The sequence below is a fragment of the Accipiter gentilis genome, chromosome 9 (genome assembly GCF_929443795.1).
Source record: "Accipiter gentilis chromosome 9, bAccGen1.1, whole genome shotgun sequence".
Lineage (NCBI taxonomy): Eukaryota > Metazoa > Chordata > Aves > Accipitriformes > Accipitridae > Astur > Astur gentilis.
In genome coordinates this window covers 12,373,527-12,399,863 of record NC_064888.1, presented here as the reverse complement: position 1 = coordinate 12,399,863, position 26,337 = coordinate 12,373,527, and the positions used below count along the sequence as shown (strand labels likewise).

The 26,337-nt window shown below is 45.4% G+C and overlaps 2 protein-coding genes across 2 annotated transcripts in view; both read right to left on the bottom strand.

Annotated features, from left to right (window-relative positions):
* SHLD2 (shieldin complex subunit 2) overlaps positions 1–7,578 on the bottom strand; it is a 104,168-nt gene extending 96,590 nt beyond the window's left edge. Inside the window, exon 1 of the mRNA XM_049810097.1 lies at positions 7,567–7,578. The gene's annotated coding sequence lies outside the window, so the exon portion shown is untranslated. The remainder of the gene's footprint in view (positions 1–7,566) is intronic.
* On the bottom strand, positions 2,770–19,581 carry SNCG (synuclein gamma). The gene is made up of 5 exons (XM_049810135.1): positions 19,269–19,581; positions 14,107–14,148; positions 13,102–13,229; positions 4,314–4,400; positions 2,770–3,157 (listed from the first exon to the last, which is right to left on the bottom strand). The coding sequence occupies exons 1-5, from the start codon at positions 19,387–19,389 to the stop codon at positions 3,146–3,148; spliced, it is 390 nt and encodes a 129-aa protein (XP_049666092.1). The 5' UTR covers positions 19,390–19,581; the 3' UTR covers positions 2,770–3,145.
* Positions 19,582–26,337: the final 6,756 nt, after the last annotated feature.

The window sequence follows — 26,337 nt, the reverse complement described above, 5'->3', positions numbered from 1 at the left end:
TTGGCTAGACATAATTGTGGGAGGAGCTCTCAAAGGCCGTGAACTGTATCAGAACAAATCACTTAATAAAGCTTAACTGCAGTTTTATATGGTAAGTTATGCTGTTACAAGGGGGAAAAAAAAATGTTTTTCAGCATTTTGTCGGTAGAGTTGAGACAATACTTGGCAGTGGCTGTTCCTGGCTTGTTGGATCACCACGGAGGTCCGAGGGCCAGCGTCCAGGTTCCTGTCACTGGGGACAGACTCAGGCCCTGCTGTGCCGGGCTCCGAGCGCTGTCTTGTCACAGAGGGATTAAATTAACAGCTTGTATGAGAGTGGTATCACACATACAAGGTCCACTTAAATAATTCACAGGGTGAGACGTGCAAGAGACACTCTTGATCACCCAGACCGTGACCTGTCAGCAAAAAATTATTTTGCTGGTGTTTGCCTCCATCAGCTTTTACCCGGGGCAGTGGGATTCACTGTGTTTCTCCCTTGTGAAAGCACCTTCTGCCATGGGATGTTTTCTGATGCATCTTTTCTATCCTTCCATTTTTCAGCTTCCTTCCATTGCCTCTCATTTTGCTTGTCTGAAGACTCATTAAAAGTACAGACTTCTTTTCCATGCACTGAACCAGACAGACATACAACAAAGTTTAATTGAATATTTAATAGATAATCTTTGGGCTCTTTTATGACAGACCCTTCTGCTTCAGGAGAAAAAAGCATTCGCCTTTCTTACCTCTGACAAAGGCCGCTCAGACTAGCACCTCCACTCTCCCCGGCCGGGTAGCAGCCGGTCTGGGAACGCGAGGCGGGGGGAACCGCGGCTCACCCAGCCGTCGTGTGGGCACAGCGCTGCCCTGTTCCCGCTCCCTGATGCAGGATGCTCGCGTGGGAGGAAACCACGTGCCCTGATCTCTGTCTTTAAGGCTCGTGATTGCCTTCCGCAAGATGCATAAAGACTCCGCGGAGCTGTGACCTCAACGGAACTAGACCAGACCTAGGCAGGGGCTACGCCAGGGAGGTGCTGAGCCCTCGTCCAGCCTGTGCATCGAACAGTGCTCAGCGATGTGAGAAGCAGGCAAGCGCAGAGGCGGATCTTTAGAAACATCCAGACGCTTTCGGTGCCCGCAGTCAAGCAGCGCTTAGGCTCGCAGTTCTAGATCCAGGTGTGTAAATACCAGTTAAATCCCTCCCACAGGGAAGCAGATGCTGTAGCACAGCATCTTGATGGGGAGTGCTGCAGGCCTCTCTCCTGAGCAGCTGCGCCGCTCAGTACCGCTGCGCAGTGTGCCTGCACTCTCAGCTCAGCAATTGTAATTCTCTCCTGGTTCAAGTCCCTTTGCAGCAGGGGCGAAGCCTGCTTGAGAGACGGGCATTTGGGAAGCAGCTTACTCCTTGCTTTGAGTTACAGCCTGGCCCAGCTGATACCTGCTCCTGCCTCCCATGCGTGCTGTAGCTAGGAAAGCCCTCACCTCCTCTTTCCCCCCAGCTGGCAAAACATTTTCTTTTTGTATCTCCATAAAGCAAAGCTTTGGAGCAGAGAGGTGTTCCCCTGTCTCTCTCCAGCGAGCACTAAGAATAGGCTCCAGCCTCCTGCTGCTGGGCACGAGTATCACGGCCCTTTATGCCTCCTTACCTTGGCCTCAATTTTAGTTATTCTGTTTAATTGGCAAGTCCTGCTGATGTTTTGCAGGACATCAGGGAAGAGCATGCACATATCAGATATCACTTCCTTTGAAGGACCTTGTTATCTCTTGCTAAGGGTCTTTTGTTCCCTTTCCTTGTCGAGATCAAACATCCATTCTGGATGGAAATCCTGTGGTCTCTGCAAGGCAAAGCTTTATGTGTATCGTTAATGCGTAAGAGAGGCTGATACCACACTTGCTAGATCCTTCCATGCTATGTACAGCAAGTCTCTCCTGTAATACCTTCCATAGTCATCACTATTATGCATCTTAATGAAGATTAGGAGTCTGATTCTGAAGCAGCCTAAATCTCTACAGCTTACGTTGGCTTCTCGTGGATTCGTGGGTGCTCTGCCCACAGGTGAATAAAGACCCTGTTTTTAGATCCACGCTTACTGACGTGCTTTACGCTTATCCTTCATTATTTACAGCAATGAGCTTGTAGCAACATTTTCCCATTCTCTACACTTGTGAACGCGGAAGGTCTCTACTGCTCTCACCCAGCAGCTTATCTGCAGACTGACCGGCTGCTGTAACCGATACCAGCGCCAGTGTTCGTGTTGCACCAGTAATTCTCCTTTGGCACCTGTTATGGGACTCACGCATTTCACAGCAATCCTGCCTGCCCCTGCCAGCAGTAATGCAGTTCTGATCTAACAGGTGAGTGCCCATCACATTTCTTTAATTACCTTTTGGCCATTCATTACACCCAGATGTTAGGATAGAGTTTTCAAGCTTTCGTGTAAGCAGAATAAACAGCAGAGAACAAATGCTAACTGAGCTCAACGTGACACTCACATCCTTCAAAAAGTCTCCCTGTTTCCAATTTCCTCCCGCTCCCTGCACTCTCTCTTAAACATGGAGGGAGTACTTCAGTGCAATCTCTATTTTTCAGCCCTGAGAGACAGAAGGCTGGCCTACCTAAGCTACGGACTTCAGAAATACAATTATTCATTATTGCCCATTTTTTACTTCACAATCTAAGGCCACTACAGTCCTGAGATCCTTTTTAATACTGCACTTTTACAGGAAGAGTTCATCAGTTTGGAAGGATCAATGTCTAAAATGTGCAAATAAAACTGACAAAACAAAAAACTTGTTCAAACACCTTTTTATTAGTTAAAAAAAATAATTCCATGATACCTAGAGATCCCAAGTGCCAGTGCGGATGGACGCGAGATACAGATCAGTGAGTCTGACCAAAACACGCAAAGCGAGCGGGTTGGGAAGCCACGAGGGAGGTGAGGAGGGAGACACGCACCCCGGTACACGCCTGCACTTTACTTACAATCAGAGGAGTCTGGCTTACATATATTGTATGACTGGTTTATGAGGCAAGTGAAAGACTACAGAGCTGAAAGTAGTTAGTCTATGGAGAGCAGGATTTTCCTGTTGTAGTGTCAGCTAATATTTCCAGGTATGCTCTTGGAGTGCTCTTTTAAGCTAGAAGTCCCTAAGTCGGTTAATTGCCTTAATTTTCACCCTGTGAGAGAAGGCAGACAGGAAAACAGTTAAATATTTCCAGTGGAAAACATATATAAATAAAATTAGGAGTAAAATCAATGCTGGCAGTCATCACATAAAACCCCATAAGCTGCTACAAAACAACAAGGAGCATACATGATGCAAAAGTCAAATGAATTATCCATTCCTTCTGGGAACCAGCCACACTCCCGCTGTCACTCAGACCTCCAGGGAAAACAAAGGTGTAATTTTGCATGTGGTGGAAGCTGAGCTAATGCGGGGCCAGGCTGCCACTGGCAGGAATGTCCTGCTTGTTGCTGCCGGGTCTGCCTCCTGCCCCAACATTGGCAGCCTGACATTAGTACTTGGGCAGCCATGAAGTCAGTGGGATTAGCAGGGCTCATTTTTGGGACTGGCACCAGGGGGGTGATGGCTGACGTTAGGGTTGTAGGTGCAAGCTGAGGCTTTTGGGAGCTTTGGGCACCATGAAAATGGTCTGAGCTTCAGAGAAGCTGAAAACTGGGGAGTTTGGGTGTGGGTGGTACTGCGGGGGTTGTGGAGTGGGCAGCCGAAGGCCTTAGGACTGAAATCACAAAGGAAATACCACGTGAGAAGCGTTTGTCGCTTTAAACATCCATGTTGGACAATAAGAGGTTGTCCTCCCTTGTTGAAGAGCAGAAATCGGCCCAGAGACTGGCTTTTGACCCAGGTCTTCAAAAGGATATTGCAGGTAGAATAGATCAAAAATTAAAAGAACTAATTTAAATATAGAAAAATCTATAGAAAAATCTAACGTTATCTAAAGCTCTTCTAAAGCATGGCTGCAGCCAGTGATGATATCACCATAGGAAAGCATTAATGATTATATGTGCGTTTACACCCCCAAATCAGCCCAAATCAGGCAGCAGTTTACAATCTGTCCAATCTGCCGCTCGTGGCAAATTCTCGGTCTCAAAAAAGAAAACGGCAAAAGTGAGAACCGATGAGCTCAGGTTTTTGCCAAACAGCTCAGGAAGGTGGGAATGCTAATGGGCTCCACGCGCAGCAGCTCTGTAAGCGCAGAAAGCAAAGGGGAGATTTTTCCTGGGGGAAAACCAGTAACCCTGAAGAAGTCCACGTGTGGTCTTGAGAGCCTGGGGACCGTGGGGAAAGCGAGGGCCGTGGCATCGCCTTACCTCGCCGCCGCCTCCTGCGCTGGCTGCCGGGTCCCCCTCTCCCGCTGCCCCTGGCTGCTCGGGCGGCTGCGGCACAGCCAGGTCCTCCTGCCAAGTCACAGGCGAGAGATGTTTGTCCTTAGTGCCACATGCAGAGTCATTGCCCTAATCTTAGACAGACTATTTGAGCAGACTGTGTGAAATGGGTTTGAGCATTATGCACGCAAATAAAATGCCGGGTTTAATAGACGGCAAATATTGCTCGAAATCCATTTTCTCTGCAGCTTGTTAGAGCAGATGTCTGCGAAAAAGCAATTGAATTTCGCACAGCCTGGTTTAGGGTCTTTTTCACACAGAAAATCAGTTCTTTTTCTGAAGTTTTCTTTCCTGTCACTGAGACCAGAGTTTTGACTCCTTCACTGTGAAGAAATTTGGGAGGAACAAATAAACTGTCCTAGAGTAAGATAGGTTATGCCTTCCCCCACATTATCTTACTTACCCTAAGCACTCGTGGCATAGACTAATACTCATTTCAGATACATCAGTCTTGTGTTGCCATTAATGTCATGCCTCAGACAAAACGTCACTACCAAAGGATAAGCTTTTGTTTGTGTTTGGAGTCCAAGCATTTTCATAAGCACTCTGGGCTCTTTTAGCTACTTGCCCACCTCTTTCAGCTACCTTCCTATTCAAAGAAGAGAAAAGATTACATTGTCAGGCAATTACTTTAAATGTGATTTGGCCACATGGGAAGAGAAGACAAAAATCCTGACTGTACGGGATGTGCACAGGGGATGGACAGAAAGCAGAAATGCACCTTCGTGGAATCAGTCAATAAGAGCAGGGGGAAGCAGAAATAGAAGGACCTTTATAGTCCAGCCCCAAATCACCAGGGAACTCTGCTAAAATTACAAAGCTTCTCTGCTCCCTTTGAGCACACGTGCCTGGCAGTATCCCTCAATTTTTACTCTCTTTTCCCACGTGAAGTCAAGGCCACTGCAGAAGGAACCTGAGACACATATATTACATAAAGGGAAAGTCAATTTTGCATGGAAGGGAGATACATCATTTGAATTTCAATATTTTGGAAACACAGGGCCACCACTTTCCCTGGTGCCACTGTTGATGCAGTGCAAATCAAATGTCTGTCAAACCTACTGCAAACAGAACTTTATGCTCCGTGTCTTTTGGGGGATTCCACTCTTCATTTTCACGTCTCCTTATTTTCCTGTCCAGTTACAACTGTTCTCATCAGCAGGAAAACACCCCTGCTGCTTTTGGAACTGAATTAGGGAACTGTGAAATAAAAAAAAAAAAAAAGGAAAAAATAGACCTATTTCACAGAGTTACATAGATAGGTAGAACCCATGAAAATTTAAGCTGGAAATTGGACTTCAGATTTATTTTTGGCAGGAAGGGAAGCTGGGAGATGGAAGCACCGCAACCTGGTTGTCCTTCCATAGGTTTCCAGGTCTCCACACAAGCTACTATAAGAGATCAATTCACCAAAGGAAGAAAATGGCCAAAATAGGAGCCGCAGCCCAGTACTGATGTTGGTCACAGCTCCAGGCATTCCCTTCACCTCTCTGCCGAGAGTCAGTCAGTTTGTTTACAGAGAGCGAGCCAGGCACTGGGGGTGTCTCCATATGAAAAGCACAGTGTCATTTTTTTTTTTTTCCTAAGAAACATGCCCTTAATTTGCATCCCTTTGTCAGCTGAAATTATTTTTGCCAGTATCAGCCCACTCCATGTTAAGTAAGCCCAGGTAACCTATCGATGTCAAATGGTGCAGAGGACGGAGCCCAGTTTCTGGTCTCCAGTTCCTGGCGCAGCAGGGACCCCAGGCTGCTGGGGAGAGGCCACCGCTCTGATGGAGCCACTTAGCCCCAGCCTTTCTGAAATGCGTGAACTCTGTTGTTGCCGGCAAACAGAGCTCACTACCCTGGATTTATGGAGGCTGATCCAGCCTCAGGATCCAGTCTGTGGCTTTAAAACACTTTACGTTTGTATAGGGCCACATAAAAAGGACCACTCCTTATAACTCAACAGTGCACATTAGGTCAAAACAGGTAAATAGCCTCAAATTGTACTTCGAAGCAGTTTTTCGGACTGTTAGGTGGAAAGAAAAGAAACCTGCAATGCAAGCCAATGACAACAGCTGCAACAGCCGGTGCTTCGCAGGTTTTTTGCAGATGCGGTTACCAGCTGCCCTGTGAATTCATGTAGGTGAATCAAAGCCGACTGCCTAAAGGCGCTGAGCTCTGTGGGGAAAACCGGGGGACAGCTCGTAGGAACACAAGGACAAGTGCAGTGCACCCCATCTTTCTACAGGGCATCACCACGTACTCTTCCTGCGGGCAGGGAGCTCAGCTCTGGTGGATGTGAAACAGCCATGGAAGAGGGGATCCCTTCTTCAGGACAGTGCATCCGAGAGCCATGGGTGGGCTGAAGGAGCACTGTTCAGCTATTGTGTTGCTTATTATATCCCTTAAATCGTGCTCTCTGCCAAGAGTCTGCTCCAGAAGGGAGTCATCGATCTATTCTTAGCAAGGGAAGCAAACATGTTTCTGGAGAGGGTTTCTAAACCGTGGTGGAGGAACCAGCACAATTGCAGGATGAAGAGGTGTCAGGCTGTGTTAGGGACGTCGCCTCACAGCCTTTTTCTCATGGGCTTCCCACCCTGCCCAGAATAGCGAGCACGCGATGAGGAAGGGCTGCGTGCTTCAGCTGGGCGTTAGCTGGCTGGGGATTTCGGTAGCTAGTCAGGAAAACAACATACAGAGGAGGACCACATGATGTCAGGGTCTTCACTTTGGATGAAAAGCCAGAAATTCCTGGGTACCGACCCCAGCTGTAACAGTGACTCACAGTGTGACACTGGGCAAGAAAGCAAGGGTGAAAATCCAGCTTCTCTAGAGGACAGCAAGGACTTTGCCATTCCTTTCAGTCTTCATTTCCCCAATAAAAGGGACAAAATGTTCTAACAGAAAGGCATGTTGCAACTAGAAAGTAATTTGTAATGGTCCTCCTGCTCTTAAAGGGCAAGCAGATATTCTTCCTCCCCTCCCCCCCCCCCCCCCCCCCCCCCCCCCCCGAAATTATGTATTGTCTTAAAAAAACTATTTAAAATGAAAAAAACTGATTTATTTTGTTATGGGCTATCTTATTCCATTTTGCGGGGGGGGGGGGGGGGGGGGGGGCTGCTGAATCTTTTTGGCTAGAGAAGAGAGAAAAACAAAGTAGTTTAAGGTAACAGTTAAGTGAAACACAAGACCTTAGAATTCATTACAGGAATAGCATAAAAGTTTATAAATATTTTTAAAATCTATAAACATGTTTGTATATAGAACATACACACTAGAGAAGATTTATATGTATAAAATAAAATATTTCACTAAGGTTATGAAACATAGTTACATGTTCAGATATCACTAATGAAAAACTCAACAAATTTGGACCTGCCATTTATAAAAATATCCCTGTGCAATGTTGAAAGATCTCAAACAGAGCGTACTATAAGCTTCTGGGTCCAGATATTTTAATACATTTTTTTAAATGGTATTTTAAAAGTCCACAGGTTTTGCAAAAAAATTAATTACAATTTGATTTTTCAGATTTCTCTATTTCACAGGGTCTATGAAATTCCCTTTTTCAGCTCAGTGACTGTGCTGTATATTCTGCTGGCTAAGTCCATACATGAAACGGAATTTGTATTTTTATCCATATTATGTTATAGGCCAGTGTTTGGGGTTTTTTTCACCATCCCCCAAAATTCTGAGATAAACAACCCTATCAGGATTATCTTCTTTATCTAACAGAAAAAGCATGCAGAGTCTAAATGTTGGATGCTGGACCATTACTCACCAAAAACTCAACAAATTCGGCGGCAAGCAAGATTTCTTTTATTATTATTATTTTAAGGCTGTAAAACCAGGGAAGTTCACTGCCAACCTACTCTGCTCCAAATTTAACAGCCTGCAATAGGACATCCATTGCATAAGGGGGAGAAAGGTTTAGCCTTTTGTAGTGCTGTTGACCTTGGGCGTTGGAGCAAAAGCAATGCTACTTGGCAGTATCCCCAAATCACTCCCTTGTGAACCCTCAGGCAACCTGACAGGTCCTACAGACAGGCTGTCCTGGATGGGTTTCGGGCTGAACGTGCTCAGAGTGATGCTGACAGCTCTGACTAAGAGGTCAACCTGTGATTAAAGTGAGTGGACCCACCGACAGGACAGACAGACAGGCACGCAGGATTCCTGTCTTACCCTACAAGTCCAGGTGGACTTTTGAGGTAGCTTTGTTTTCATGCAGCTCACAGCCAGACTCTCTTAGGGTTTCCTGGGGCTGCTTATACAAATAATACATATTTAATAATGTTTACATCATTATCCTACAGGATTATGGGGGCACAGCCGTTAGCCACGAAGCACACGCAGACTCTTGTAGACTTTAAGGCTTCACCAGTGCCACTAACTCAGCTATTCTGCACGTGAAAAATGTACACCTGGATGCACTACTGAGACTGAGAGGGAAGCATAGAAAAAGTGCCTGTGGGCAGAGTACCCCCCTCCACGCTGCTTTTGCAGTCTCCCCTGCTCCATGGGACACTGAAGGATACCTCCGGGATGCATCACTGCATCAGTGAAGTACAGCGAAGCTTGAATACAAAGGATGAAGCTTGAATACAAAGGGGAAGAGTTTTGACTATTTATTCTACTTAATTGTAAGGTAGTTCAGCTGTTGATTTCCCTGCTCCTCCTGCTTAGCAGCTCTGCCCTCGATGGCCTCTCAGGTGCCCTTGGTTGCTCCCTCCTAGTGGCAGCCCCCCTGCCCAAACTAACTTAAACAGGGAGCTCATTCGTCAGTTTCTGCTTCTAATTCCTTCCAGGCAACTATCTTAGTGTCGGTAGCATCGCAGGGTTGAAGTGAACAGAATTAAGGCCATGAACATCAACCGTTCGTACTCAAAATGTGCAGCTGTTATGAAAGCGATAAGCTGTGGTAGGGGTGCGGTACCCATCTGCTAGATCAAGCGCAGAGAGAAACGATGTGATCCACGGAATGCGCCCAGCAGTTGCACATAACTGACAACCACTCAAATAATTAATGGAGTGAAATAAAAAAAAGATCAAACCCAATCCAAGATAACAGAGCCACGAACTGACAACTAAACCGTATAAAAACTGACAGGGCAAATAGATCTAAAGGGAAGATCTAGGTGGAGCGTGCAGGGAAGCATCAGCTACTGGAAGTTCCTCCAGTCCCTGAGGGACATTTTGTGAGCGTGTGTGTGCGCACACCCGTACGTACATGCACTTGTTCCCAACCACGTGGTGTCTGCAATGCAGCAAGCTTTGTGCTGTGTCATACAGACAAAGAATTAATCCTTTCCTAAGACAGGGATATTTAGTGGGCGGTTAGCTCACTGAAATCCATTAATGTCCACCCCAGGGACTGGGATGGGTGCAGAGCCACAGACAAAACACATTACTGGTGGGTGTCATTCCTTTGCATATCAGAAAAGTTGTGGAGGGTTTACAATCTTTTAACTTACGTATTTTTCATTTAATACTTAAAAAACTCCTTCAAATCAGTCAATACGTTCTTGTACTCATTTAGCAGTGATCAGGCCAGTGCCAAAGCCCTACGAGGCGATGCCAACGTTACTCGAGGTTGCTCTCATCTGGTGCTTGGCACCCCTCCATAGGTGTAGGGTTACTTCAGCCCTATTTCCTTCTGCCTGGCTCCGAGTGCTCCCACTCAGGACAGCAAGGAGCAGTGGGCTACCAGCTGCCCCACGTGCGTCCACATTTCAGTGCCTGCCACGTTCCACGAAGGGCTGAATTTCTGCCCATGGCCAAAGTCGCCATCTGATACACCCGCAGAGCTTGACCACCCTGCGGCTGCTGCCCTGAGCAAAACTTAATCCAGAATCCTTAGAGTTCCCCACTCCTCCCTAGTATGTGCCTGCCACTGATCCCAGCTGTCAAACGCACAGATTAAATGTCAACAAGCTCTCCGTAATTGATATTAACACTGGGAATGCTGAGCTGGGGACATGCCTCCTAGGCCACTCGACTCCCCAGATTCATGTCATCCCGTAGCACCGCTCAGTGCCACGCATTCATAGAGATGCCCTGGTGCTTTGAGCAACACCTCTATAAAGTCAGCAGGGAACAACACTGGAGATAGTTGAAAACAGAAATGAAATGTTAGCAACTGCTCTTTGCAATTAGAAAGAAGGAGGATGGGATGGAGCACGGGCAAAGTCTCAGGACTGGATGTAACAGCTGTCGCAGACTTCAGGGCCTGAAACACTTGGGTATAATTCCAGTATTGGAAGATCATAATAGTAGGTATTTTTATTTTTTAAACATCTAACTGCTATACCTTATCACTACTCTTAGTATATCACCAGTGGGTCTCTCACATGCGTTATAGTGCCCAGTGTTGCTCTTGGCAGCCTCTGGCTGTATTTCCATTAGCAAATTGTGTAGCACAATAGGAGCAGGTCTGGAGAGAAAAGAGCTTGTGCCGAGAGCCCAGCACCAACCCCTCCGCTCCTCCTTTCAGGGCCCTCCCTCAGAGCAGCTCTGGCTCCATGGCAATCAACCAGGAACAGTTGGGATGCACTCCATGTGCATATGGAGCTCAATCTTCCATGTCATTGCTATCCAAAAGTTATCTAGCAGATGCAAGTGAAGTACGGTGAGTGAAGATGATTACAAGATTTGCGCTCCTAATTCAAGCTGAACTAAGCCCCTAGAGTAGATGAACCCCCTCTTTCACAGAAAGAAACATTTCTCCTGAATTTCTTTCTCCCGTGACTTCTTTTGCCCTGCTTTTCTCCTCCCATTTTCATTCTGCTGCCCACCTCTGCTATGTGGCATGATACTGTATCCAGAGCAGCTTCCTGGCTCCCTCATCTAGACTGCCCGTTGGCATGTGACATATCCCACTTTTTTTATTTCTTGATCAATCCCCATTTTAACTCCAAGCAGGCAGACGCTGACGGAAGATGCCAGAATGACAGTTCAGATGCTTGCTTAATGCCTTAACCCTCTGGAAAACTCACAGCTTTTGTATATTGCCTGCAGTCTGCAAGACCCAGAACCATTACAAGGGTGAAGGAACCGCTGATCTTCTAAGGGACTATCTGCACAAGGATGGAAGCAGATAATGTCGACCGGTTTGAGCTCCGAAATCAACACCTGTAAATTGTAGCTTATCAGTCTTTGGCGGGGGGAGAGGGGGCCTCTTACTTAGGACGAAAGGGGAAGAGGATTGCTGCTGCTCAGTCCTTGCCAGAAGGGGAGACAGTTTGGTATCTGCAGGACAAATTCCCGCCATCAGCAAATTCCTAGCTCTCCTGGGTCAGCCACCCCGCACCCGGTCAGTCAAAAGGTAGGAGGGGGTAGTCTCCCCCCATGGAGTTAGGAATTGCTATTTGCACCCCCGCAGCCTAGCTGCTGTTCCCTGGGGGAATAGAGATTAACCTTATCCCGAAGGCTTAGCAGAACTTCTGTATCTGCCTTTTTCACATGCTTTCAGGAGGACATTTTGCGTCACTCGTAGCTGCTGTTCTCCTCTTTTGTTAGGCTATTCTCTCAGGATTTATATGGTGTGTAGAAGTTTTGTTTCATATCACAATGAGTTTACGTGCAGGTCAGGAAATTCATCAGCCAACTGTCTGAACAATTAAGACAATTTTGGCCAACCTTGCTTCGCTCTGATTCTGGGTTTGGGTTTGCTGTGACTCATCTAGCTCATGTTGTTATCAACACCATTGACCACGGCTCTCTGAAGAGGGGAAACGCAGCCGGGCTTACCAAAGAGCTGCCAAATATTAGCCTCATGTACTGTACAAATGGTTGCTGTTTGTTACCAGCTGGCGAAAGCATCTTCTCTAATGATCAACTCTGCCTTCATCTAGTTCTGCTCTTTCACGTGCCCCTTAATCCCCTCAACCAAAGCAACACCGTTTGTCAAATCAGGCTGGAGGACAGAGGACGCCTTGTCTGAATCTGGCGTAATCCGTGCACGATTCGGGTCACGCAGCCTTCACCAGCAAGCGCTCGGCTGTTGTCAAAACCAGCCCAAAGCAGAGCAGGAGGGTCAGGCTCTCTGCCGGGACCGGGCTTTGCCTGAACGGCTGCTGCCCTCTGCCTGCGGGGCTGCCGGTGCCGGGGCCAAGGCTGCCGCTCGCCTGGGTGCCAGCGCGGGGTGAGGGCTGAGCTCCCGCTCCTCCACAGCCCACACATCCCAGAGCTCTGGCTCTGGCCAGAGAGATGTTCGCTGCAGCCTGGCCGCGCTGCCGCTCAAGCCCCTGGGAAAAAACGCTTTTCTACCTTCATAAGAAAGCAGGGAGCCGGACTCTTGCTAGCAGCGCCCGCTGACGGGACAAGAGGCAATGGGCACAAATTGGTTAATGTGTCCATCTGGAGACAAGAAAACTCTTCTTTTTTTCCTGTGAGGGTGGTCAAACACCGGCATAAGTTGCCCAGGGATATTGTGGAGTCTCCATTTGGGGAGATACCCCAAACCCAACTGGACATAGTCCTGGGCAACCTGCTCTCGCTGACACTAAGGGGGTTGGACTAGATGATCTCAACTGGTCCCTTCCAAACAAAATGATTCTGTGATTACAGTAGGCATTATACAATAATATTAAGCATTATATAAATGCAGATATTGCTGAAAACCTCTAAGTGAACAGGCAAAACGATCAACTGTAAATGCTTGCAGATATTTTAAGGGTAATCCAAAGACAACTCTTCTGTCTTGCACATCACCAAAGAAACAAACATACCTTTTTTACAACTCCTGTAGTGGCCACGATGGTCTCTGCTCCTTCCACAGTCTTGTTTGCCACTGTGTTCACGCTGGCTACTACAGCTTCTCCCACGACATTGGCCTGCTCTTTGGTCTTCTCAGCAACTGGGATTTCAACAAAAGCAGAAAGTCAATGAGCTAGGTGCTGCCAAAAGGCTGCCAAATTCACTGGGACAATAAAAGGATCGCATTGAGGCAAGAGGAGAAATTGGCCCTGGTACAGTCCTTATTTGGATTTTTTTATATAAGACCACATCTGAATTTAGATCACGTACGTGAGAGTTTTGTCTGACTCAAAAAGCTGCTCAGAGAGCAGCACTGCAGCCTGTCAGTCTTTGTGGGCAACTGGAGAATGAAAAACTCACTGTAAGATACAAAGAGACAATCGTGCAAATAAGGTATTTTGCATTGCAGACTGCGTATGACCTCTCTCTGGGTACCTTCTGTTTGATTTAATACACCTGGGTAGAAAAAAAACCCCATAATTGTCATGAAATTCTCCAGGGAAAGGATCCATTCATGTGTCTTCAAGGCAGTCCATACGGCTGCCCTGCCTTGGAGCTTGGGATACCTAGAAGAATCCCTTAGGGTCCCTGACTCTGACTACCTGACAGGAGTCTCCCAAAGACCAGTTTTGGCCCGACAGGATCTGATGCAAGTAAATCCTCTCTGCATGCTGGGCAGCACTCTTGACATTGTGAAATGTCTGAATTGCTGTGAATCATCCGAGTCTGCCAAGTAACATTTGTTAGATCTTTTTGACATGCTCTACTGATTAAATATTTTCTCCCATCCATGTGCACTGCAAAGGCCGGACCCTGAACCATCGCTCCTGGCAAGCATCCTCCATTCATCACATGGAAGGTCACGTAAATCAGTGGCGTCACCCAGAGACCTTCCATTGGCAGGACCGACGGCCTTATCAAGAGGTCCAGCAACACATCACAGATTTCCACATCTCTTATCAGGGCTGTGCTCTTACCTGAGGTCACACTTTGCACTACGCCTTCCTTGGTTTTGGTACCTGTGAAAGGAAACACACGGTTCATCAGTGCTGCCCGGCAAAGAACCCCCTGGTTTCTGGACATGGATGGCTTTCTGTTCTTCCGAGGTGCAGTGGGGAGCTGGCACCTCCTGCTAAGACACAAGCCATTTGTAGAGCCGGCAGAAGGGATCAGCTTCCTTCCCCAATAAAGTCAATGAGTACCTTTGTGTCGGGAGTTGGATAACTTCAACCACAAATTGTCTGGAGATGCCTAGACCCGAAAAATCTTGATTATACCATGCTGAAGCATGAAAAATCACCCCTGGAATATTTCAAAAATGAAAAGACAAGGTGAGTGGAGATAAATCAACATTAAGCTAATTGTAAAAATGAATGTATATTAAGTCACCTGGTAAAATCTCACCTACTTCAGTCTTTCAAGACAAGGAGTCAACATCCCTGACTCTCCCCTGCCTTTCAGCAGGATACTTGGCTGCAGTGGTCATTTAAAGCTTCATTCTATACCTCTAATAAAGACTCTGGAGAAACTTGAGGCTGAATTTACGCAACCACCACCCACCTACTACATCCCTACTTACTAGATCCCCATATCGGTGCCTCAGCCTAGGCTGTAAGTGCCCGTTTGCAGCGATACACAGAATGCAAATGTTTTTATCTCAAATTATGAAAGTACACCATATGTATGCTTACATTGTAATTTAACTCACTGTTCTCAAGGCTGAAAAGCTAACAGGATGTGAGCGCATTCAGTTTGCAACACAAGTAGCCCTTAAGGAATAATTAGCCTCTGCAGTTTTCCTCCAAGCTTGAAGTGACCTGCTATACATCCCTTCTATTTGTGTACTGCAGCACGTATGTTAAATCATACGGTAGATGGGCAGCCCCCACAGTAACTAGATGATTTTTCACATTACAAAAATAAAGGATCAAATTTATCTCTGTTGGAAGTTAAACAAACACGTGCCAAAAGGTTCCATTGGTCCCACTTTACTGTATTTTGTAAATCATCTGTACGTATACAGCCTATTTTCAAGTTTCCCATACTGATACAACAAAAGGATTTTTATGGCCAACTGTCAAAGTGATAGAAAGTCAGACAGATCTTTAACTCCAGAGGTACTGGAGCATCCATGGGTGTGGTGGGAGAAATCAGCTACAAACTACATCTCGTTCTCATTAACAGCCTGAAAAGCAAAACAGGTGCAGCGCCCTGATAACAACAGCTCTGTTCTGCCTGATATATGTTAGGTATTATTGAATGTAATTCTCAATTGTTGATTTATTTTGATGGTTGTAATGGTTGCCTGGGGCAGAACAAAGCTGTTCTACTACAATATGCCCTCAACATTTCACTCCACCCTCCTGAACTGTGTTAAAACTGAAGAGGTGAAATCTTCAGACTTTATACTTGTTACTGCTGTAAACTGCAGCTCCTAATGGTGCATGATACGTGTGGATCGCTGTAAACTGGATTTAATAATGATGCCCATGATACACAAATGTGTACAGAAGTACAGCAGTGAGCAGAGCAGATGCAAGTCTCAAGCCATGAACATGAGCCCCTGAACGGGCCAGATGCACACAGTTCAATTCAGACGCCATCCTGCTTCAGTTTTCCTCCCGGTGCCGTTCCAGTAAGACTGCCACAATATTGATTTGACCCACAAGATCTTCTCACATCAGACACAATTGTTCAAGCTTAGCCCTTCTCTGCTGTTTTTTGGTCAAAGAGCAGTTTTTAGGTAAGCAAAGCACATAATTTGCTGTGCTAGCCTTGCATACATTTCAATTTTGCAGTAAACGTATTTAGTGAGACAAGAGCTGTACTTCTGTGTATTTTTGTACCAGAGTTTTGATTTAAGATGACTATCTGGGCTCGATTCTTTTGCGGGGGGAGGGGAGTGGGCAGGTGCCATATTTTGGGATGGAAAATAATGCCGGAAAGGAGGCATGCGGGTAGAAGAAAAACACCCGAATCCATTTCACGACAGAAGCAATGGCATTGAGAAGTGCCACCGCTGTGGCTTGGGGAGAGCTTGCCTCATCTTCCTCACCCAGTCTCCTGACCACACCCAATGACTCAGGCTCAGCATCCATTATGCACCGCACGAAATCTGACCTTCCGGCGTCGCTACCCTTGCCAGCAACCCGCATCTGTTGAATCAGAAAGCAATCACCTGATGCTCAATCTCATTTCACTCATTAGTCCTTGCCTGCGGCTTGTGTACACAGAATTAAAAGTTCACGCATCCTGCCTCTTCTGAGTGCCGTGAGTCATCTGTAAGAGCTTTGGTATCTCAAGGGTGCGACCGCGGCGGTGGAGCGCTGTGCAGTGGGAAAACGGTTTATAGTAGAAAAGAATATCATGTTGTGCTGTAAGTCCTGCAGGAATTCATGCTGGAGTCGGTTTGTTTAAGTAGAGCTTGGTGCGTTGGGGCTTTCTGCGACACGTGTGGTCAAAAGCTGTTCTGGAAAACTAGAAGTGCATGAGGGTTCTTGAATTATAGCATTAAACAGTTCTAACGACCCTATACTCAATACTCTGATGCAGCTTTGCATTAACTTCATTAATTAACCACAGCAACACTTATCTCCCTGTTTAAACCAAATAAAAGAGACAGCCCATTGAATCAGCTGCCGGATACACATTAACTGTGAAGGATCCACCACCACTTCGGCATAGCCAGAGGCTGTTAGAATTTGGAGAGCCGAAGGTGATTCTACTCAGTGCAAAGGTGGCCCACACTCCAGGATTTCTCTCTCTCTTTTTGTGTGGTTTCTCTCTCTCTCTCTCTCTCTCTGTGCACCCTCTTCTCTACCCTATATGCTCAGCAAGCCACGCGGCGGGGCAGGAGCACCCCACGCTCGTGACTGCCCCGGCAATGGCAGCATCTCAAGCCAGCCCAGCTGTGAACTGCGTTGCAGCGTTAGCACAGGAGAGAGGCATCTCCCGCCCTGGCAGGGGTTGTGGGAACGGAACCTGCGTGGCTCGGAGGGGAGGGACGAGGTGGCTGCAGTGCCCTAATGACAGCCTCTGCTCCAGGTGGGTGCCTCTGAACGAGCAATTTTTTTTTTTCTCCTGGGGCAGCAGCAAGTGACTGACCAGATGTGATGGTTGTGCCCAGACATCTGGAATCCTCCTTGGAGAGTCAGCAATGAGTTAACACAAACCTGAATAAAAGTCAGGGATCCACTTCATCCGTCCTAGGCTTTGGGGTTTTTCCTCCCTTTCCTGATGTTCTGGAAAAGACCCTTAAGCTTTTATACAAGTATTGTTTTCTTCTAGCATGCAAAAATTCAGGTTGCCTCACGTAATGCTCTTAGACCAAGCTGCTGGGATAGGCCTCTGCAGAGGAAGGAGCAGGGAAGGAACAGTTCGGGTCTCTGATTAACCCTTCATGTGGCACAGAGTGAGAAAAGGCAGCACAAACAACATACTACTCATTCCAGTTTTAATTGGTATACCTGGCCTTCACCTTCTCTGCTTATTTAAAAATAAATTTGCTGAGCTCATCAGCATCTGGCCTTTACTTTTCCTGCCTCTGAAAGACTGAATTTTCCCCAAAGGGCTGAGCATCCCCCAGCGTGCAACAGGAACTGAATCAGCCCCAAGGCAAAGCACTACCCAGTGCATGACAGGGCAGGAACCGGCGGTATACCAACAAACCAGAACAAAAAAATATAAGGAGAAAGCGCTTAATCTTTACCTTGATCCTTATTTGATCCTCATTCAGAGATTTAGGTTTTGAGAGGGTTTTTAGAAAACTTTACTGAAAAGGTTAGAATCTCATGAGCAGGCTCTGTATCTCATGGCTGTGCAGAAATGAAAACCAGGTCACAGTATGGAGACATACGACATGACTGAACAGAGATGTGAGGAATGACGTATAAAAATTCAGAATAACCCTTTCTGACATCACTGAAATCAGGAAGCAGCTGGAGCAGCAGCAATGCCACGATTTGACACCTAGATGTGATGTTTCACAGGCTGGTGTTTCGGTTACTGTGGTTAGTTTAACTGTTTACAGGGATGCTGTTTACCTTTTTTCTTGTGAGTCAGCTTCAAACTGAAATGTGAACTGTTACATACATTCATTTACAGCATGCCAATAGTTGACTATTTAAAATTTTGGGATGGAGACATTACCAGATCTGCTGCTACATGTAAGATTTGTATTTCATTTGTAATGTACAAATATATATCTGTAGCTATTGTCAATAGAGCTGTTTTAAATACAGTAGCTATGCACAGCTGTGGATGTTGCAGCACGATAGCAGGAAGAGCCCGTGTGTAAACTTTCCTACTAACCCCCCCCCTCTCTCCCACATCTAGCAAATATTAAAAGCTGTGTGAAGTGCAGCAACAGCAGTGAGGTAATCCATCTTGGGAACCTACGACTTCATAGACCTTGTAGTATCTGGAATATCTGACCATCCAACCGTATAATTGCATGCGCTAGATAGTGCAGATAGTGGGTTTCAACGGTGACCTTGAAAGGGGAGGTTTCTGAAACAGCACATTCGCTGTGAGAGAGGTCTCAAGGCAGGACATCAGACATGCTGTTTTCCGGATCCCATCCTTCGGGCAAAATGAATTCAGGTGTCTCTTGTAAAGCAAGATTAATGCATGCACCAGGAACGAAACAGGTCAGTGAACAAGAGAAGGACTTCAGGATAAAACAGTATGTTTGTGGGGAAACAGATGCATCCTGCGATCCCCACTTAATTGGGCTGTTGGCTCCTCTCCGGGACCTCCTCAACGTGTGTCTCACAGCGTGGAGGCGAGACGCAGATCAGCAGTGCCCAGATGCCTGAAGAGTGAGTGACTCACCCTGCAAACAATCAGTGCATAGCCATAACAGAAACCTCCTACCTGGGCATCTGCTCCTTAACATCGCATTAGTTCTGCCTCCCCTGAAGTAGCGGCCGTTTCTATGTCTAATTTACAGTTAGGGAAACTGAGGCACGGGGAGGATGTGGCACCCCAGGTGACTCTGTGGCAGAGCTGAGGATGCTACCCAGACCTCCTGCCGTTCGCTCCCAAGCTTTAGCCACAATATAATTTCCCCAGACTTTCTCAGAGACAATCTACGTGGCAGTTCGTGCTCAAATATAGATTGAAAATAGTTCTCTCTTACCTACATACATCACCCCTTCTTTAGTCTTCTCTGCAGCCTCCGTCACTCCCTGCTTGGTCTTTTCTGCAGCAGCCACCACACCTTCCTTAGCAATGGAGAAACCTTTCTTAAAGACATCCATTCTTGTTGCTTGCTAGGGTATTACCTGGACGATCTGAGTGAGGGACAGCAGCAAAAAGCAACTCAAGACCTGGACTGCAATAGGCAGCCTTACCCTCGGCGAATACTCGGTTTCTCTGCCAGTCTCTGCCTTTGCTCTTACTCCTCCGCTGGATGAAGGCAGTGTGGCAAACCTCACAGCCCTTGCCGGCTCTTATTGATGAAGTGCGCTGCAGTGTAGCCAATGCCTGTGAACAGCTGATACTGAAATATTAATGATATGGATCTGCTCGGGAAGATTTAAGAAGGGAGGGGGAGAGGAGGAGGATGACATCGGTAGGTGAGGGACTGTCTGGAAAATTTCCAGACAGATAAAGCTTTTAAAATATGCTGCAATGCTCTCACTCAAGGATGCTCTCAAGTGAAGAGGGAGATGTTTTATCTGAAGAGCTGAGTTCCTGAAAGGGCATCTCCCCGAGGCTGCAGCAGGAGGCAAACGCAAGCTCTCCTGGGCTCCCAGAGAGTGGAGAGCATGTAAAGCTGGTGGCGTTTGTACCAGACAAACAGGGTCAGGTTTCTTGGTCTGGCAGGTACCAGAACCCACCCTGCACAAAACGGTGACAAGAACATTATTTCTAGGAAGTACTGAGAGAAGAAGGGAACCGGCTAAAGCTTGGTGCTCAGGTGAAGGGAGCTGTAAGTCCCACTTGCCATGTTTGTCAAGCCTGAAGACATTCAGTATGAATTATGGGTTTTGTTCGGCTGCACATCCCGTTACAACGGTTCACTTTGAAAAAATCAGATGCCTGTTGGGGGAAATCCTGTTTCCTATTTGTTTCTCTGAGTTGCTGTAGACCGAGCTCTGCTCTGCTGCTGCAGAGAGAGATGACGTTTTATACTGGCGCCATCCCTCACGTTGGAGGTCTAATGATTATACAGAAAAGCAAGAAGTCCGAATAAAAAAATAGCATGTCTGTACATACATGCAGACATGTACACGAACATAGTTCTTACTCCGGAACTAAGAATATTTCTTTAGGTCTTGGGAGTGGTTTTTTTACTCCATATTGAAACAACTGAAAAACTGTTGATTTGGAAAATAACATATACATTTCTTAATCTTTTTCTCACAAATAAGTCTCCTTACTTATAAAAGAAGAACAAATTTCCACTTGAATGTAGAGGAGCCAAATCTCTGGCAGACCAATAAATTTCTCAATTGTTAATTAAAAAAAGTGCAAGATTCAGAGGAAGGCCATCCACAACATACCAATTATTGTAAGAGCTCTCATTGTTCTAGGCTGTTGCAGCAAGGAGTGAAAAAAGGTTTTTCTTACCATCTTTCAAAATTTCCTTTAGGTGGCTGATTGACCACTATCCAAAGTGCACAGCTGGTGCTCATTTCTGCTCCCAGGGTATTCTTAAACTGAAGATTTCTGTGTCTTATTGTGCCATACAACCAGTGGTTTAACCTAGCTGCTCTTGGATTCAGTTGCAAGACTCCCATTAATTTCATCAGGCACAGGGCAGGAGTCTTGCTTTTACTACATTTGGCAAAAAGTGAATTTACCATCTTTGGGAATTACTACAGGGCCCATTTACTTTTTCAGTAGGCTTTCAAAGACCATTAAAGCAGAGCGCATATCTTCCCAGGGTTATGGGTTTTACTGGTAATTTCAGGAGAACGCCTAGGCTGATAAGGCTGAGTAAGAAGTGTGTTTTGATTTTGTTAAGCTATTGTTCTGTCATTGTGATTTGTACAATTGAATTCTACATATTTTGCATTGCTATAAAAGGTAACAAATACATGAAATATCAAGCCATCCTGGGATATGAAACATGAATCATCAGCACATTGAATTAGCTGGTACTCGAGTGGGATACTCCTTTCCTGCCTTCTCCTCTCCCCGTGACCTTCAGAAAGAGCTCACAAGAGGCATTTAAATGCCGTTGGATGCCTCCCAAGGCAGCAGGCAGTTCGCACGGGCATTGTTTTACCTTGAAACCCTTTTAGGAAAGCTCTGGACTCAAGACAACTTTGTAGGTGATCTATATAGGGCAAGCATCAATAATGGCTCCTGAATGTTTGCCACCCCATGGCAACTGCAGTACCCTATTTCTATTCTAAGCAGAGGATTCAGTCCTGATTTGTTGCCAATCCTGCTTCAGGCGAACCCAACAACAGGAGTTAATGTAAGCAACCTTGGCTTTAAGATTTTTCTAGGATCTCGACTTTCTGCCTGATAAGTTTTTCTCTTGTACTAGATAACATAATCAGCAGCTAAAGAGAAGCTCCTCCAGCGGGCAATTCAGAGAACCCAAGTTCCTATCTCACCTGGCAGCAACCTCTTTTTCTCTGTTATCCACCTTGGGACACTGGGGAGAAGTCAGTTAAGCTAGACGTTAAGTTCCCATGTTTTTTTCTGTTGAGCTTAATTCATATCACTTTGTAAACAAATTTGTATCTCACAAACATTTAACTGATCTGCATAATACCAAAAGAAAGCCTTGTCTTGACTTGTGCAATGACAAATCATCCAACCATTGTTCATTTAAAGTCTGAATTCTGGCTGCTTAGGCTTGTCCATCAAGTCTTTTGCTGCATAACACCATAGTTTCTTGAGGGTCTCTGGTAGGTGCAGTTCCACACCTCCCACGCACCTAAACTGCTCTCTGGGTGTTGCTGGCTAATATCTAGAAACAGGTCTGTGCAACGCCTGCCAGTAATTCTGGAACAGGGGCAAGACAAGTCTAACTCAAGTCTACTTATTACCAAAGCACAGACGCACGGGAAAGAAAAGATGCAAAGCGCTAATCAAGCTTCCCTGTCCTCTACTGTCTTTTTCTTTGTGTCTGCAACAGATTAAAACAGGATCTTACTTAATTTGCGTCTCTTCCCTCTTTAATTTTTCCAGTTGCAAGTTACTCCACACACAAAACCTTAACCTTGTTCTTTAATGATGAACTTAGGCTGGAGACTAAGAGCTGACAAAGGCATCTTGCTGGATGAAAGGAAGGGGATTTGGTCATACTCTACTGAAGTGTTTAAATGGTGTATGATGATGTTTGAAACCTTAACCTTGTTCTTTAATGATGAACTTAGGCTGGAGACTAAGAGCTGACAAAGGCATCTTGCTGGATGAAAGGAATGGGATTTGGTCATACTCTACTGAAGTGTTTAAATGGTGTATGATGATGTTTGAAAGAAAGGTAAGGAAAGGAAAGACAGTTTTTGTGGCTGGTAAATATCCTTTGTTTGGGAAGTTTTTGTATAGAGAACAATATTAACATTAACAGGATCAAACCTTGCTCTATATAAACAGAAATCCTCCCCCTCTCTCTCCGTTTATGAAAACTTCAAAATGCAGAAGAACGAACTGTCTCAGATCATTCATTTTCATGCCCTAACGAAAACAAGCAGTTCCGTCTGACATCCTCTTGGCAAGCAGTTTAGGACTTGAATCCCTGCATGTACGTTTGCATAGTTAATGAGTAATTTCCTCTGCCAGGGAACGAATAGCGTGGAGGCTGACGGATGAGCCATTTTTAAGGCACACATACAGCGAGCAGAGTGCTGCCAGTATAGCAGTCTTTCGTGACTGATCTCTGCCGTTGAATACCATTGACAGCTTTTGAGCAAACTAACAAAAAATATAGCCAACAAGAATTCATCTTCTTCCTCCGAAGGACAGACCACTGAAAGGAATCGCTTCCTAGCCCAGCAGCCCTCCTCCCGACACTACTCTCCCCGTGCTTCCCTTCCCCGGAGCTGCCGCACGCTCACGTGCGCACTTCGGCAGGCGGCAGGGAATGAGACAGCGTTTTCCAGCCCTAAAACCCAATGCCTAATGAGGAGTTATGCCTTTGCTGTGCAGCTACCAACAAAACTGTCCTATTCATCTTTCTGGACATAAAATCCTTTCAGTTATTCAGTCTGCTTCAGAGATTTGGAGCTGGGATATACAAATCCAAAGCAACACAAGCTTATTAAAAGAATTCCACCTTTTCTTGGCTTTTTAAACATTTTTCCAAGGCTTGCTTTTTTTTTCTTTCTTTCTTGTAAATACACAGATTCTGGATTTAAGTCTATAACAATGAGCATTATGGAACAGGCAGCAAATCTGGGAAGATACAAAAGAAACAAACAAAAAAATCTGAATGTATTGATTGAAAATTTAATTTCCAAGGGCTCCTTCTCCAGAGAGACACTGACTGGAATAGCCAGCATGTTTGCTTTCCAAGTACGTACAAGCCATTTATCAAGTGCATTGTTTGGCACTTTTTACTGTGCGGTCACCCACCTCCTATCCAACTGTAGCTGCAGGGCTCTGACTCTAAACGAAAAGAAAGGGGCCAAGATGAGATTTTACATCTTACGCAGATTATCCAGAAGACAGTGTTGGTATCTGACAACCTGATTACGGAATTGCAAACAGGACATTGAATTCTCAGGGTAGGCAAAACTGGAGGGGGTTAAGAGCTGTGGTTAATGGAAATGGTTATAATTACCAGATAAGGCAAGAGTAGTCCTGAGAGCTATCTGCAAGATCCCAGGGCATACCGAAGAATCTGGCATAACTGGCAATATCAACTCTTTCAAGACTAGTTTGAAGACTAGTTTGAATAAGTATTTCTCAGACTTACTTGGGGGAAAAGTATTTTCATGAATAAGGGCACACTAGTGACTGGGGACCAAGAGTGGAGGAACAGTATCTGTCACCTGTCAAATTTGGTTGCCAAAATAAAGAGTGAGTAGAGTGGGATTTTTGGCTAGCTGTTCTGAAAACCGCTAGGAACTTCTGAGAAGTATCAGGGCAGCTCCTAATATCTTCACAGTGCTATTATCACGTCACTTACTGATAGGGTTTCAAGTATGCTTTTGGAGTAACACCTATTTCCAAATCATTTCCCAAACTATGCTTTAAATTTGATTTCTCTCACGCATTTCTTCCATTCCAGCAGTAGTACTGAGCTCCATAAGGTACACCAAGCCTAAACTAGGCAGCTGAAAAGCGAGTAGGTATCTATTACCTACTTACCACCAGACGTTAGCTGGTGCACAGTTGCCTTTCTCATCTAGAAGTTACCTCCTGGAAGAGACTGAACTCAGAAAGCAATGAGCAAATTGTTACAGCAAATGACCTTGTATATCTGTTTTCCCTGGTTCCATGCTGAGGCACCAGCTCAAAAAAAAAAAAAAAAAAAAAGAGGCAAAGTTGTGGTATATCTTGTTCCTAAATAGGTACACTCCTCATACTTGTTCCTCTACAGATGTTAAAGCAAGAAAACTTACAGCTCAGTCTGCCAATGAATCTAATGTTATGAACCAACAGTATAACCTGAATAAGTATTCAGACACCCCAAATCAGAACAGCTATTAGGCAGAAACCTTAACTAGTGTTTAGTAAGGAAGGTCCTTTGAATAATTCATGCCTGCCATGTGTTCATGGCAGCATCCTATGCTATGCCCATCACAAAGAAAGAGATGTCAGTCCCCAGTCCCCGGCATGCTCAATATTTTAACATCTTTCATAACTGCTACTAAAAAGTCACGCTAAATTATTAACTTGCAAATGGCTGAGCAATCTGTGCCTCCCGACTGGTGCACTCATAGACAGCACCATTACAAAGGCACAGAGAATGGGTTCTTGCACCTGAAGAAACAGCAGATATTCTGAGCCAGGAGGATGGCAGAGAACCGTTGCCCCACCACTTGGGAGGTATCACGTCCATGAAGAATAAAGACTTAATGGATGAATTAAGATTAATTGGAAAGGTATATATTGAAAGACAAGTCCAAAGGGTTTGGAAGTAGGTCACAAGTAGGACAACTTCAATATCTGTAGCACAAAATCACTTTTCTGTAAGCCATGATCACAGAGCAGTTCAGGCTATAAGCCTGTTTGTTTTGTCTCATGTTTGTCTCAGTTCCTTCCTGATAATGGGTCTTATTAAGTAAACAAACATAATGCTTAGGTCACATCCAGTTACTTGTAAGAAAGGCACATTTGTATGTGAAACATGGCACATAAAATATTCACACATTAACATGTATTATAGCAGGATGCACGCAATTCTGAAATAAAAGCAGCAGGAAGGAACAAAGGGAAATTGCTTATTTCTTTCAGTCTTCAGTCCAGATTTCATCTCCCTGGAGAAGTGACTACAACAGCAAGAGCAGGTTTTGCCCTTAAAATTATCAAAATCTCTCTCTGCCTTGCCCCACGTGCCACTGCTGCTGCCCTAGCGCTTTATTGCTCTTACACAGCAGTGTCTGTCACAGGTCAGTAAGGGCATTTCTGCATTTTTCTAGGTTCTTCCATTAAGCATGAAAGAGGGGCAATCAGGATAGGGGCGCAGGTCCAACCAGTGATAAGGAGATGCAAATTCACTGCATATGCAGCGATGCCTTCAATAACAAGGCCTTCCAAAATCCTAGAGAGATTGTATCCTCTGTTTTTCAGCTGGCATTGGAATGACTCCAGAAAAGCTTTATATTTAATGCTCTGCAGGACGTACTGAACTTTGGGCTGCACATCTCATCATTCAAACTGAGACACGATCTAGCAGTCCAGCACCAGCATTCCCACCTCTTTTGTCAGTGGAGCATCATTCTCCCTCATTTGGTTCTTAAAAATGGCAGAGCGCATCACCCTGCAAGACAGTGAGGAAAGAAATACAGTTTGTGATAGCAACAAAACTAAAAGCAGCACCATCAAGTAAAGCAAAACCAGTAAGAAAACAACATCCAACCTCCACAGCCTTTTTTTTTTTAATTATTATTAGGATGTGGTGACAGAGGTAGCTCTTTACAGCAGCTCTTGGCAAGTGTTTTTTTGTAGCACTAATTAAAACCACACAAAAAACCTAGGTGTGAGATCCAGAGATGACAACCCAAACAGAAATCCTTAAAAATGCTCAATAATTCTGACCTCTCTGAAGGACTGCTTCATGAAAGTCTTCCACTTTG

Bases quoted from the DNA above. Each gene is read 5' to 3' on its own strand.
- SNCG (XM_049810135.1), bottom strand. From the start codon at position 19,389: ATGGATGTCTTTAAGAAAGGTTTCTCCATTGCTAAGGAAGGTGTGGTG. The intron at 14,149-19,268 runs GTAAGAGAGAAC...TTCCTTTCACAG, and splicing joins AGAAGGGGTGATGTATGTAG to GTACCAAAACCAAGGAAGGC. The intron at 13,230-14,106 runs GTAAGAGCACAG...TTGAAATCCCAG, and splicing joins AGTGCAAAGTGTGACCTCAG to TTGCTGAGAAGACCAAAGAG.